Source organism: Mustela erminea, chromosome 18 (assembly GCF_009829155.1).
Source record: "Mustela erminea isolate mMusErm1 chromosome 18, mMusErm1.Pri, whole genome shotgun sequence".
Classification (NCBI taxonomy): Eukaryota; Metazoa; Chordata; class Mammalia; order Carnivora; family Mustelidae; genus Mustela; species Mustela erminea.
This window is the reverse complement of record NC_045631.1, coordinates 48,014,432-48,030,177: the sequence shown is the minus strand read 5'-3', so window position 1 is coordinate 48,030,177 and position 15,746 is coordinate 48,014,432. Positions and strand designations below refer to the sequence as shown.

General features: G+C 40.0%; 1 protein-coding gene across 14 annotated transcripts in view; it reads left to right on the top strand.

Annotated features, from left to right (window-relative positions):
- BPTF (bromodomain PHD finger transcription factor) overlaps nucleotides 1-15,746 on the top strand; it is a 160,194-nt gene that overhangs the window by 139,709 nt on the left and 4,739 nt on the right. For 9 of the 14 annotated variants that reach the window (XM_032321921.1, XM_032321920.1, XM_032321919.1 and 6 more), the window contains 5 exons: nucleotides 855-1,183; nucleotides 3,996-4,169; nucleotides 5,194-5,386; nucleotides 6,261-6,345; nucleotides 12,718-12,904. In XM_032321921.1, the coding sequence (XP_032177812.1) occupies nucleotides 855-1,183; nucleotides 3,996-4,169; nucleotides 5,194-5,386; nucleotides 6,261-6,345; nucleotides 12,718-12,904 (968 nt within the window). The remainder of the gene's footprint in view (nucleotides 1-854; nucleotides 1,184-3,995; nucleotides 4,170-5,193; nucleotides 5,387-6,260; nucleotides 6,346-12,717; nucleotides 12,905-15,746) is intronic. The other 5 variants (XM_032321924.1, XM_032321922.1, XM_032321918.1 and 2 more) reach the window with 1 other exon arrangement.

Here is a 15,746-nt window from a genome sequence, read left to right as displayed (position 1 = left end):
CCTGGCTGACTGAGTCACTGGAGTATGCGACTGTTGATCTCTTAATCTCGGGGTGAAGTCCGGGCCCACATTGGATGTAGAGATTACTTAAATTTGTGTGTGTGTGATGTTTAAAAGCTTGGTCATAGCAGTGACTTATTCACACCAAGTTTATACATGGATGCCAATGACGATAGCTTTTTTTTCTCTAGGGAAATAGGCATTTCAAAGAATAAGTTGTAGCACTAGGTAACAGGTGTGTCTATAAAGTATTTCACATGAAGAGAAGTAAGGATATTTATTTATGTCAAAATGTGTATTGCTAAAATAGCTTTCCCTGCATTCTTCAGTTCTAGACGTAGGAGCATAATAAACAAGGCAAGTCTGTCTCTCACTCAGTTTTTGGGCTGGTCAAAGATCACATCTTGAGTGTCATGTTCAGTTCTTGGTGGGTCTCGCTCCAAGGACGAGACAGAGAGCAGCCGGAAGGAAGCAGTCAGTGGGTGAGGACACTTGAATCCCATTCTGAGCAACAGCTGAAATAATCAAGACACAACACGGGCAAGCCAGGAGGGCCATTGTTTTCAGAAAATTGGTCATCTTTCTGTCAGATCTTCTTTGAAGATAGCAGCTTTCCAGTTGTTGCATAATCTTCCCTTTATATTTCTCATGGATTCAATTGGGTTCAGAGTTATGGTTAGGACACTCCAGTGACTCCCCTGCCTCACACTAGGCTGAACTGTGGAGCTGCTCCGACAAGGGAGGTAAGGCATGAAGGAAGGTCATGTAAAGTCCTCTGATCACGTGCACTGACCAAAGTCGCGCATTTACATTAAGTCCAATGACAGTCTTGCATTGTCTTTAATTGACAACAGGAAGAACTCAAGAGAGACTTGAAAATTAAGAAAGAGAAAGACATGGTGCAGGCCACAGCCGTGGCGGCCACCTCGCCTGCAGCGCCGCCTGCGCCTCCAGCCCCTCCGCCTTCACCCCCGCCTCCGCCTCCCCCGCAGCACACAGGCCCCCTGGCCATGGCCACGGCCACGGCCACACTGCCTGTGGCTTCCCAGAAGAGGAAGCGAGAAGAAGAAAGAGACTCAAGCTCCAAGTCCAAGAAGAAGAAAATGATCTCTACTACCTCAAAGGAAACTAAGAAGGACACAAAGCTTTACTGTATCTGTAAAACGCCTTATGATGAATCTAAGTGAGTAGATCTTTTCGGGCTCTAGTTTATTTTCTTAAAAGTTTAGCTGTTAAATTTCCAGTTGCGAAGAAAATGAGTGTATTGGTAGCAATGTCAATGAAAGTAGTTGAAAGTAAGGGTAATGATGTTTTGTCTGTGGTCTTGTAGCTGATGTTCTTAAACTTGACACCAGAGAAGTAAAAATTTTTGTATTTTACGTGTTCATGATTCATGTTTGTTCTTCATCGTATTCTTTTCTGTCAAAAACAAGCTTTCTGTTGCTCTTTTGCTTTCTCCTCTTCTCTCTGGATTAACTCCAAATCAATTAGTAATGTTGTCTGGAGAAGGAGGTCTATTATTACTGCTGCCCAAAGCTGAGAGCAGCCTTTCTGGAACCTGTTCACGACCTTATGATTACATCAAATCTTAGCCACTATCTGATATGAATGGTGCACAAGGTTTCAAGTTTGAGTGGTTTTGGTTTTTTATTGTTTAATTTTAAGCAATTCTATGTTTTTGGTATTGTAATACTGACAATAGTATTTTTGTCAAAGTTCCCACTTTCTTCTTGGGGACAAACGCTGGAGTGTTCTTTTCACTCAGTCTTCAAGAATGACACTCAAAAATGTGATAATAAAGCATGGCAGCTGGAAGCTGTTTTTGGCTGTTGTGACTTGTATTTGGTGATATATACAAGATTTTAAAAACACTAATCCATGAATGTAGTTTCATTTTTTGTTATCATTATCATTCAATGAAGTATTTAGCTTTCATTTTGAGTATTTAAATGTAGGCCAGCTTTTTAAAGTCAAGGTTAACTAGTGCTTTTTGCAGTAACCAAGAAGTTTGTGCTAAAAATATATGATTATTTAGGGTTAGCCATGCTTAATATCTACCTTCAATGGATGCCTAATCAGTTTATAAAATAAATTAGTGATCTTTTCAATCACGTTTTTTAAGTTGCAACTTTGAAGCTGCATTGGTGGTGCTATTTAAAATTATAACCAGGTGCTAGATCAACACTTTCTATTGCTAGATTTAGCTGTGTGTTGAATTAAGCACCTCAGTTTTGGCGTCTTCCCTTTTCATTGTCTTTATTGGAAATGACAGATAATGTGGAAAGTGGGGCCCTGCTAACTGATTTTGCCTTTAGTCTAAAACAAGCGTGCCTCCCTTTAAGCACAAGAATACTCAGCGATTTACAGAACAAAACAGAACATGATTTACTTTCTTTACAAAAATATCTGCTTATGGACTTCATTTAAATAATTAGACTTCTTTGGCTTATTTAAAATATTCAGATCACAGAGATTCATCTCACACACGTTTTTGTCATACTTACGCTGCCTAAAATGAGGCACGCATGAACATGTCCTCATTCTACTGTGATCGCCTCATCGTCTCGTGGGTATTTCCTATTTTTCAGTTTGTTGTTATTAAAATTTCAATAGGCCAAGTTCATCCACTCCCTGTTGTAGTCGGGATGAGTTAGTGTTTTTTAGGAGTATTTTGTAATCTCTTGTACCAAACTAGGCTGGTTTGGGAATCTAGTGAGAGTGACTAACACTTGAAATTCAAGTCGTGAGCTCACTTGCAGAATACATTGCCTGCCATCCAGTGAGGGCCACATCCAGAAACACCCTGAAGGCCCAGTCCCTAGTGAAAATCATGCAGGAGTCTCACTTCCCAAAATAAAAGAATTAGTGGGACTAGGATGAACTACACAGTCCTATATCATTACTCCTTTACATTCAGATGGCACTTTAGTTTGAGGACCAGTTCCATTTCTCCAGGTGAATTTACCAAGAAAGACTTGGGTAGAACCACATCAGCAAGCCAGTCAGATCCCTTAGGGGTCCACACTAATTCTTGCTGTGATTTTTACACGGCGTTCCTACATCGCGCTGCCAGCACTTTGAGATACACTCTGTGTTTGTCGTAGAGATGTTTTTCATTCATTCTGTCATTTGGGATCTTACATTACAAAAGCCTTGAGGTTTAACTGCATGTGATTACCCTCAGTTACGTACCCGTAGCACCCCAGCTCGCCAATTACTTGCTGTCTTGGCTTCCTGTTCCCATACCACACTCCACACCGTGTCTCCCCCGTTTTGAGTTGAAGCAGTTCTTTACCAGGTAATTAACCTAGTCACTCTCCACATTGTCACATACATTACATTGAAAAACTGGCCCTTGTTGTAATCTGTTATAATTAAATTCCCATGTTAATTTAGAAAACTTACTAGAAATTGAATACCACATATACTTTTCTTAGATTTCTTCTTCATACCACATTTTGACCATTTATCTTCTACACCTGGCTGACCTGCATGTTCCTTGTAGTGTAACTTCTTGGTGTTTGCGCTTTGCTTTGTTTTCAAATTTAAACTGTGAGATACATTTTCAAACCTATCTAAGAAATAGCCCTGAATTTGAAATGGCTTCTGTGGCATAGGTTTGACAGATGTAAGTCTTTGATTCTTTGGCTTTGGTTTTTGTGCCTGTTACAGTTTTATACACATTCATTAAGAGGGAGACATTACCATCAGTGTGTTGTTTATTTTTTCAAATTCCAGTATGTTTTTAAAGACCCATATTTCACTAAACAGTGTATTTGTTGAAATTGATGTGAGTGATTTTATGTTTCTACACTTGATACAGTGTCAGATGCTGTAGTTTGCCAGGGGTAGAATGGTCGGATGCAGGATGTTTAGCTGACTCATTGCAGAAAGTAATCCTATAAGAAAGTGAATCAGGACAGGGAAGACAGATTTAAGTATCTTGCAGCTCAAAATGACAATTACATTGTCATTTTCATTGTGAATACTTTTAGGTTCTATATTGGCTGTGATCTTTGTACTAACTGGTATCATGGAGAATGTGTTGGCATCACAGAAAAGGAGGCTAAGAAAATGGATGTGTACATCTGTAATGATTGTAAACGGGCACAAGAGGGCAGCAGTGAGGAATTGTACTGTATCTGCAGAACACCTTATGATGAGTCACAGTGAGTTCTGATAAGAGCATCATATTTAATAATTTAGGAAGCCAAATTGCTCTGACTGGTTACTTATTTATTTTAAAATAAAAAGCAAGATCTTTTTCTGCATTTATTATACACTTACATTACAAATTCCTTTCCAATTTTTTTTCTCTTTTTTTCCCTCTTTACCTCCCCTTCAAAATTTATGTTGCTTCATAGTGAATGTTTGAGATGCATTGGGGGAAAATATCGTTTAATGGTCGACTTGATTCTTCAATATGTAACATAGAAATTAATGAGATTAAAATAGCCTGACTTGTTTGGACTTTATCAGTGTTTGAAATGGCGCTTTATTGTAGGTTAGGGGTAAAAAAAAAAAAACACTAATTTGGGTATAATTTCTGAGACTCTGTTATTAGCTTATAGGATTTTGAACTCCCGGTTGGGTGGCCAGTACCAGCTTCCCATTTGATACAGTACTAGTTGAAAGATTTTTGGTTTATTTTGTTTTGAGCTTTAAAGTCAATTAAATATTTTGCATTTTTCTTCGTATTAATTCTCCACTATTACAGTGTTCTTTTTTGCTTTCTTTCTTTCTTTTTTCTTTCTAACTTTCTTTCTTTCTTTTTTTTTTTTTTTTTTTTTTTAAAGATTTTATTTATTTGACAGAGAGAGAGACACAGCGAGAGAAGGGGAGTGGGAGAGGGAGAAGCATGCTTTCCGCCGGGCAGGGAGCCTGATGCAGGCCTGATCCCAGGACCCTGGGATCAAGACCTGAGCCGAAGGCAGACACTTAACAGCTGAGCCACCCAGGCGCCCCTACACAGTGTTCTTAATAAACTTTTATTGCTTGTTCTTAACATCAGAAACACTAAATTAACACAGTTGAATGCCAAGCTGCAAAAGTATTAAAACAGTTGTAATACTAAAACTATTTTATACGCAGAGTTAGAATCTTTTCAGGTGCATGTTTTAGTGTTCTTTAAAATAAATTGTGTAATGCGATCCCATCTGTTTTGAACTCACATTTCCATTTCGGATCTTGCAGATTCTATATTGGCTGTGATCGGTGTCAGAATTGGTACCATGGGCGCTGCGTTGGCATCTTGCAGAGTGAGGCAGAGCTCATTGACGAGTATGTCTGTCCACAGTGCCAGTCAACAGAGGATGCCATGACAGTGCTCACACCGCTGACAGAGAAAGATTATGAGGGCTTAAAAAGGGTGCTTCGTTCTTTACAGGTGAGAAACCGCTCTGTGCGCAGCGTTGGAAGAGGAAATCAACCAGCGTGACTTTGGAGACGTTTCTAGGGTTCGAACCTTCCAGTCACAGAGTCTGTGATTATTTCCTGACTCCTGGCTAGCCTAGTGAAGTACTCCAGACTTCAGTCCTTCACATGCCGATTTCATGAGGTTAACCGTCTCCACACAGGAACACAGTTGTTGATCTAACACTCGGTTTTAAAATGACTCAGTTTGTTAACCTAGATTTAATTTTTAAAGACAAGTTTACCTCACCACTGTAGATTGAAAAACAATTTGATTAAATTCTAGGGAGGGGGCACCCGGGGAGCTCCGTCAGAAGAGCATGCGACTCTTGATCTTGGGGTCGTGAGTCTGAGCCTGCCTTGGGTGTAGAGATTACTCAAAAATAAAATCTTTAAAGGAAAATACAGATTTTAAAAAAGAACTGAAAAGAGAACAGTGGTCTCAGTATGTGGATGAAGTTATTTAATAGCGTGCCTCTGTCACCTCATTATCAGTGGGAACCATTCCACACTTGGAACCTATTCCCTCCAGCTGTACAGGTAGCAGGTTATCACGTAGGGATGAGAGTACAAGCTTCTGACTTCTATGCTAGTGCTCCACCCGCCCCAGCCGAGGTCCTCAGTCCACCCTTCGAGAACCCTTAGTACAAGCTATGCTCACCCGAGATGACTGACGACTAGAGTGAAACTCCAGTATAAAATAATTATAAAATAATTTCATCTCTCAGGTTTAAACTGACTTCTGGAGTTTAGGGGTTGATTGATACAGTAACTCAATTGGGAAACTTAAATGAAATGAATATTTCCACCTGACAATAATGTTGTTTTCTGCCCCCTCCCCCTTATAGGCCCATAAGATGGCCTGGCCTTTCCTTGAACCCGTGGATCCTAATGATGCACCAGATTATTACGGTGTTATTAAGGAACCTATGGGTAGGTACTGGAGTTAAATATGGAGTGTTTTCAGATATCTCAGCAGTTACTTATCATCCATGAAACTGGTATATTGTGAGGATATGTTGAGCAAGGCCGGTGGAAGAATAAATTGGCATGGTAACTTGTAGGATAAGTGGGGATTGTGTACAAAAGTTTAAATCTGCATTCCCTTGGACCCAGCAATTTCATTTCCTAGGATTTATATGTGCACAAGTATGTTATTCATCGCAGACTCTAAGTCCAGAAGAACCAGAAATGAGATCAGGGGCCATCAGTAAATCTGTAGAGGAACAGCTGAATCAGATGATACGTGAGCAGAGTACTATGCAGCCGATAAAAGATGAATGAAATCCGTGCACAGATCAGGGTCTGTCTGAGCCTCTCATCACTCTCTGTCACCTTTTCCTCATCTTTTCCTGAAGGAAAGCACATTTGGTGGGCCCGAGTAGAGAGCCAAGAGACTATACCTTTATTTCCCACGACAAAAAAAAAATGGTAGTAAGTAACAGCCACAAGAGATTGTATTGTGATGAACAGTTTCAGGTGCTTGTGCTAAAAACAGTTTATCTGCAAATGAAATTATAAAAATTAAAATGTAGATAAAAGCTTCTAAAATTGCCAAAGTAGCAATTAGCTCCAGCTGATGAAAGTAGTTCAAAAGCCAGCTAAGCATTTTTTAAATGGGAAGGATTTTACTGTGTATTTGAAAGTTGCTAAGAGAGTTACCTGGAACGTTCTCATCACAAGAAAAAAAAAGACTTTTTTACTGTATGTGGTTGGCAACAGGTGTTAATCAAACTTATTGGGCAATCCATCACTTTGCAGTATATTGATATACCAAGTAATTATGTTGTATACCTAAAACTGATACAGTGTTATATGTCTGTTATATCTCAATTTTTTTAAATGAGAAGGGTTTGTGTTTCACGCAGCTTCAAAGAGGGGGAGAAAACATGAAGGGGAAATAAGTGAAGCTTAGTTAAAACTAAATTAAACAAGTAGCTGTTACCTCTGTTCTGATGTCGAAGGTAGAAGAAGCTAATCTGTGTACTTATTTTAGATTTGTGTAATCTCTTTTGAGAGAGTATCTGGGGATATTTATTTAGACAGATAATTCTGCTTCTAAACATAACAGAAAATCTAGGAAATAAAGAAAAGAAGTAAGAAAAAATAAAATGTACCTTTATCTTTTCCTCACTGAGTCCCATTTTGGTGTGCTCTGTGTGTGTGTGTGTGTGTGTGTGTATTAAAATTGAAACCATATGATTTGTTTGAGGGGCACCTCAATGGTTCAGTAAGGGGAGCATGGGACTCTTGATCTCAGCGTTGTGAGTTTGAGCCCATGTATAGAGATTATTTAAATAAATAAACTTAAAAATATATTTGTGTCATCATCTGTTTAACAAACATTTTCCTGTGTTGTTAACCTTCAATAACATGACATTAAGGGCTTTCAGTAATCTGTGAATTGAATCTACCTTAACTTATTTAACCATAATTCTTTTTTTTTTTTTTTTAAGATTTTATTTATGTATTTGTCAGAGAGAGAGAGTGCACAAGCAGGTGAAGTGGCAGGGAGAGGCAGAGAGAGAAGCAGGCTCCCTGCTGAGCAAGGAGCCCGATGCAGGGCTCGATCCCAGGACCCTGAGATCATGACCTGAGCCGAAGGCAGCGGCTTAACCCACTGAGCCACCCAGGCGCCCTCATAATTCTTTTCTTAAGAGCTGGATTATTTTCTGTCCTTTTTTTCCCCTCCTCCTTTTTTTTTAATACCACCAAAATGTAAACAGCCCGTTATGTAGTAGGTGTTACACAAAGATAATACCGATTTCCAAGACGCACTAGTGAAAGGAGAATCAGAGTCACAGAAAAACACCTGGGTTTCAAGCAGCAAACAGTTCTGTATTTTCTAGGCCACATAAATGTATTTAGAAATGCAGAGAAGATATGTACAAAGATAGAGGCTAAGTTGAAGATTGTAGTTTCTTTTCAGGGAATGAGGGAGCCAACAAGATTAGCAGCTTTTATATATTTTCTTGAAGAGAAATAGGGTTATATGAATAGACCATGTTTTATAACATACTTTATAAACTTCTCAGTACATTTTTTCATACCGCGTGAAAATATGTGGTCTAGACCTACATCGTTGTTATTCATATCCCATTAAAGTAATTTATTTAATCACCTCCAATTAATGGGTTTTTCACTTGTGTGCAGTTTTTGCTGCTATACGCAACACTTCTGCAAACATCCTTGTTTATGCATTTGCCTGCACTTGTTTTCTGAGAAGAAATTCGTAGAAGTAGATTTTCTAAGAGTTAGAATTTCTGGGTCAAAGGAATATGTATATACATTTTAGGCTTTTTTTTTTTTTTTAATTTTTTATTTTTTATAAACATATATTTTTATCCCCAGGGGTACAGGTCTGTGAATCGCCAGGTTTACACATTTCACAGCACTCACCAAAGCACACACCCTCCCCAATGTCCATAATCCCACCCCCTTCTCCCAACCCCCCTCCCCCCAGCAACCCTCAGTTTGTTTTGTGAGATTAAGAGTCACTTATGGTTTGTCTCCCTCCCAATTCCATCTTGTTTCATTGATTACTTTTTAGGCTTTTGATAAATATTTTCAAATATCACTTCTGCAAATTGAACCAGTTTCCAGTAACAGCATGTATACGTATCCTTCCCTCTCTACTCTTGAAAACACTGAGTATTACACTTTTGAGAGGAAATATTTTATTTGAAAATATTTATTTCAAAACGATGTGTTTAGTATACAGGTGTTATAGAGGTACAGTAAAATATAAAATGTCTTACCACTCATACTCTTACTTGGAGGTAATTGTTGAAGATAGGCCGATGTGTTATTTTTAATTTCTGCTAACTTGGATACAGAAAGTGGTTCTTTGGCTTTGCATGACTTCAATAACTAGTGATGTGTACTTATTGTCTGAATTTTATGTGAGTTTCCTATTTATGTATTTTGCGGTTTTTTTTCTCTAGATATTCATGTTGTCACTGTTCCTTAACGGGCTCTTTTATATCACAAGGACTGACTTAGGTGGCTCAGTCAGTTGGGCATTGGATTCTTGATTTCAGCTCAAGACTTGGTCTCAGGGTCATGAGATCAGTGTGAAACCTACTTCAAAATGAAGTCCTATACTGATTTTTTTTTTTTTTTTTGAGAGAGAGAGAGTGAATGTGTTAGCCCAGGGAGGGGCAGTGGGATAGGGACAAGCAGACTCTGCTGAGCGCAGAACTCAACACTGGGCTCAGTTCCATAACCCTGAAATCATGAAGTGAGCTGAAATCAGGAGTTGGACATTAACCTGCTGAGCCACCCAGGCACCCCAGCAGATGATCATTTTTAACACTTTTGGATTTAAATCTATTCACCATTATAAATTCTGCTTCTGGAGTCATACTTTAGTCCTCTGCCCTTCCCCGGATTTATAAATACTCAGTTATATGTTCTCCTAGATCATTCTTTCTTTGTTTTTTTTTTTTTGAGAGAGAGCAAGTGCACAAGCGGGAGGGAAGGGAGAGGCAGAGAGCATCTCAGGCCGACTCCGCATCGAGCCCAAAGCCTGATGGGAGGCTCTGCACCACAGCCCTGAGATCATGACCTGGGCCAAAACCAAGATTCATACACTTAACAGACTGCCACTCAGGTGCCCCTCTAGTAATTTCTTTTTAATGGCTGTCTCATTAAGTTGGAATCACAAAATGTCCAAGCACTAGTCACATACATTATTAAAATTAGCCAGGCAGGAAGCACGCAGAACTTAAGTGCTATATTAAGTGTTTATTCTTTCCTATACAGCTTGCTGGACCTACTGCACACAGCAGATGTGCCCAAGCCTTGCTTGAAATTTCATCAGGCTAGGAGCATGTTTGCAGATGTTTTTTCCCTTATCTACATAAACTGGAACTATCAAAGATGGGTGTGTGGGTGTGTTAAGATATATATAACAGGTAAAAAAAAAGACAAAAAAAAAAAAGATAATATAACAGGGATACACACACACACACACATACATATATATATAAAACCGGGGTAGCCTTGGTGGCTCAGTTGGTTAAGCATCTAACTCTTGATACTGGGTCATAATTTCAGTGTTGTGAGATCGAGCCCCATGTCAGGCTCCATGTTCAGTGGGCATCTGGTTCCTCCTCCTCCATCTCCCCCTGCCCCTCCTCCTGCTTGCACTTTCTCTCTTTCCCTCTCATAAATAAATCTTCAAAAAAAAAATTATATATATATGTATATAACAACTGTTTAATATGCACAGTTCAATGATTAATCACATTCACAATGTTGTGTCTTTTATTTTTTACTTTTTTAAAAGATTTTATTTATTTATTTGACAGCAAAATCACAAGTAGGCAGAGAAAGGGGGGAAGTAGGCTGCCCGCTGAGCAGAGAGCCCAATATGGGGCTCCATCCCAGGACCCTGGGATCATGACCTGAGCTGAAGGCAGAGGCTTTAACCCATTGAGTCACCCAGGTGCCCCTTTTAGTGCCTTTTAACCATTTTCACTGTTGTCTTTAAATTTTGATCCACCTAGAATTATTTTGGCATTAGTGTGAGGTAGAATTTTTTCTTTAGATATGTAGAAGGTTGCCTCAACCCACTTTATTAAGGAATTTTTTTTTCTTCTGCTGCTTATTTGAAATGACATCATCAATATACATACAGTTTTTATACTGAATGCAGTTAGGTCTGTGCCCGGCTTGAGTACGGCTCCATTACTCTTGGTGTCGTCCTGCACGTGCCACACTGTCCATTATCATAGCTTTATATGTTTCATGTCTGATAGATTTTATTTTATCCTGCTGCTTTTATTGTTCAGTGTTTCTTAGATATACTTAGACTTGAAAATCATTTTCTCAGGACACTTGCTTGGCTCAGTCGTTTGGGCAGCTGACTCTTGGTTTCGGCTCAGGTCCAGATCTCCGGGCTGTGAGATTGAGCCCTGTGTCAGGCTGCGTGCTCAGCACCAAATCTGCTTGAAGATTCTCTCTCCTGCCCCTCCCCCAACTGGCAGACACCCACTCTCTCTCTCCTTCTCTCTTTCTCTCGCTCTCAAAAAAATCTTTAAAAAAGTCATTTTCTCAAATTCCAAAATAATTATTGAGATTTTTTTTAAGATTTTATTTATTTATTTGACAGACAGAGATCACAAGTAGGCAGAGAGGCAGGCAGAGAGGAGGAAGTAGGCTCCCTGCTGAGCAGAGACCCCCTCCCCCGCAATGCGGGACTCGATCCCAGGACCCTGGAATCATGACCTGAGCCGAAGGCAGAGGCTTTAACCCACTGAGCCACCCAGGTGCCCCTAATTATTGAGATTTATTTAGAACTCTTACCTGTGAGTTTGTCAGTCCTGGATTGACTTGAGATCACCAGCTTTTTATGTAAAATTATATACGGAGGGCACCTGGGTGGCTCAGTGGGTTAAGCAACTGCCTTCAGCTCAGGTCATGATCCTGGAGTTCTGGGATTGAGTCCCGCATCGGGCTTCCAGCTCTACGGGAGTCTGCTTCTCCCTCAGACCTTCTCCCCTCTCATGCTCTCTCTCACTATCTCTCTTTCAAATGAGTAAATCTTCAAAAGAAAAAAATTGTATATGGAATTTTCCTTCAACCACAACTTTCTCCTAGGATGTAATGTTATTACAGGTAGATTTAGTTCAGTATATTCAAAAGCACTTAACCTGTGTGCTGCCTGAATTATTTTAGTAATTTCGGCATACTACCTGTACTATTAACGTACTATTTTTATTCATACCAGCTAATATTTTTCCCTTTATTTTAAGAAGACATTTTACGTCCTTGCCACCGTGTTTAGTCAGTATCACTTGTTACCAATATACAGTAACAATAAAAATAAATAATGAAAAAATTATGTTATTAAAATCGAATACAGATACACAGATACCACAAAACTACAAAGATTTTTTGTTTGTAATTTTGGATTCCCTCTTTCTCTTTGTACATGTAGTGTATATACGTAATTGCTCGCATGTAAAAATGTACTTAGATGTGTGTTGATGGTGTTGGTGTAGCTTCTTTTATTTCAACCCAGCTGAATAAAGGGCTATTTTCTGTAGTTAACTGAATATAAAAGTACCTTCTTAACAGTAGCCAAGATTTATATTTTAGAATCCCCAATCAAAAACAAAATTGGAGAAGTGCTCCTATTTTTTTCATGAATTATTAAGTAGTTTCCATTGGTGAATCAGCTTCGTTTCCTGGACTGTTTGTGCAGGAAATCTGTATTCTTGTGAGTCAGAACTGTGGGCAAGATTCACATTGGATCGACCTTAAAGCTTTGAAAATGTTTTTACGTTTTGTGTTTTTAAGACCTTGCCACCATGGAAGAAAGAGTACAAAGACGATATTATGAAAAGCTGACGGAATTTGTGGCAGATATGACCAAAATTTTTGATAACTGTCGTTACTACAATCCGAGTGACTCGCCTTTTTACCAGTGTGCGGAAGTTCTGGAGTCCTTCTTTGTACAGAAATTGAAAGGGTTCAAGGCTAGCAGGTGAGCATGTGTCTTAATGTTCGAAAGTAATCCCGTTCCTCAAATTCTGTGCTGTTTTGTCTAGGGATGTAGTGCTGTTTATGGTAAATTTGAACCTTGTAATCAAGAATCTTGAAGGAAAAAAAAAAATCAAGACTCTAGCATTATGATATACCGCCAAGGACAAGAAGAACTCATTATGAGAAATTGTTGAGTTTGTGATTTGCTTAAAATTTAAAAGTAATTTTTAAAAATAAAACACTTATCAGATGCGTGTGGAATGTGAGGTGCTGTGGGGCAGGAGCGCCCGGCTGGCTTGGTCAGTGGAGCTTGCGACTCTGGATCTCAGGGTCACGAATTTGAGCCCCACATTGGGCATAGAGTTTACTTAATACAATTTATTTATTAATTTAAAGAAATGCCGTGGGGCCCATACAGAGGTAGTAGTAAGCCCAAGCCCTTGCCCATATTGAGTTTGCAAAAGGATAAAGATGACTGTTGAGGAGGGTAGAGTAAAGGGAAGTCCTGGAACAGGGATTTAAGTACTTTCTTAATTTATGTTTGCTGTATCTTTGAACTCATATGGTTTTTTTCTGTGGGCAAAACTAGACCTTTCCTTTGAACCTCCAGTGTCTGAACTTCAGTCCCTGCTTTTCAAGCCCATGACTTCCTTCCTTCCAACAGAAGCCCGTTCTCCATCTGGTGATAACTGCTACCCCTCGAAGCCCTGAGACGCACGGGTCCCATCCGCCATCCACCAGCTCGCACGCTTGACCCTCCCTAGATAGTCAGACTGGGTAGATCTTGGCTAGTTTGGGACCTGGCCATCTCTCTTACCTAGTGGGCTCTGCATACCAAAGTGTAAGAGGCGGCGCTCAGCTTCAGTATTTTCCTCTCAGGACAGTCCATAGGGTGTTTTCTCTGTCCTTGTCCTGCAGCAAGGTAGATCAGTAGCTGTGTTTAAGCATCCCTTTACATAGACTAAAGGTAAGGGACAAGCTCAGGAATCAAAAAATGTAGGCAAGGAAGGAAGGAAACCAGGTAGGTAGGCAGCCTCTAGACCAAGGACAAAGAGATTTTACAAAATCTGTAATACTTTCCCATTTGTATCATCTTCTGTTAACCCATTAGCTGTAAAACCTAAGTTGGAAGAGGATTTACTCAATATGGTGAAGCCCCTAGTAAAATAATAATAAATAAAAAGGGATGCGGGATGCCTGGGTGGCTCAGTCAGTTGAACTGCCGCCTTTGGCTCAGGTCATGATCCCAGGGTCCTGGGATGGAATCCCGCATCGGGCTCCTTGCTCGGCAGGGAGCCTGCTTCTCTCTCCGCCTCTGCCTGCGTGTGTGCTCTCTCTCTCTCTCTGACAAATAAGTAAATAAAATATTTAAAACAAACAAACAAAAGAAATAAAAAAGTATGAACTCAGAATAAGAAAAGAATACGGTAAAAGCTGGTTAGTTGATGAGGTTTTTGTTTTGTTTTTTAAAGGTTGCTTAGGTCCACAGCCCTGTCACCCTAAAGTTGTGGCTCTCGATGGGGATAATTTGCCCATAACCATACCCCCCACAGGATACTTAGCAGTGCATGGAGGCATTTTTTTTGTCATACTGAGAGGTGGGAAGTAGTGCTGCCATCTAGTAGGTAGAGGTCAGAGATGCTACTAAACATCCGCAGTGCCCAAGACAACCCCCGCAGCAAAGAACTCTGCAGCCCCTGAATGTCAGTAGTGTTGAGACTGAGTAGCCTTGATCTAAGGCAACACCTGCCAGTCAGCCCCGCACGCATACATAGGGCTCTGCAGGCACCTGTCTCATCCCTTAACTTACTTTTTTTTTTTTTTTAAAGATTTTATTTATTCGACACAGACACAGCGAAAGTAGAAACACAAGCAGGGGGAGTGACAGAGGGAGAAGCAGGCTTCCCACTGAGCAGGGAGCCCAATGCGGGGCTCCATCCCAGGACCCGGGGATCATGACCTGAGCTGAAGGCAGACGCATAATGACTGAGGCACCCAGGCGCCCTTAACTTAGTCTTAAGTGTGAACAGCCAGCAAGGGATGGCCGGAGGTATAAGGAAAGCTTGCAGTGTAAAAGAGAAAAGTCAAGGTATAGCAGAAGAATGAATTCCAGAGAAAACAAAAAAGAGAACTTGAAAAAGACAAAGCAAGACTCTCGGTCATGTCCCAAGAGAAATTTTAGAAGGTAATTGAATTTAAGGGCGCCTGGCTGGCTCGGTCTGTAGAGCTTGCAATTCTTTTTTTTTTTTTTTTTAAAGATTTTATTTATTTATTTGACAGAGAGAGATCACAAGTAGGCAGAGAGGCAGACAGAGAGAGAGAGGAGGAAGCAGGCTCCCTGCCGAGCAGAGAGCCCGATGTGGGACTTGATTCCAGGACCCTGAGATCATGCATGACCTGAGCTGAAGGCAGCGGCTTAACCCACTGAGCCACCCAGGTGCCCGAGCTTGCAATTCTTGATCTTGGGGTCAAGGCCCACACTGGGGGTAAAGTTTATTTAAAAAAAGAAGAAAAAGATCTTGAATCTACAAAATGACTCACAGGATTTTTAGGAATAAAGAAAAATCAGAAAGAGTGGCTAGGAAAAACAAATCTATAAGAATCTAAACTATAAGCCGTGGAAGTTAAAAGCAAGAAGTTTCTCAATGCAAAGAACAAAAAGACAAGTAGATGAAAAATTATGAAAGGAAAAAATACGCTGTAGCATATCCAGTATTCACAATTCCTTTCTGGAATTCTGGAAATTCCAGAAAGGAAGAAATAGGACTGAGGAGAAGAAACCATCAAAAGACTAATAGGGGAAACTCCCGGAGCTGATGACCGGCACAAGACTTCAGACCCAA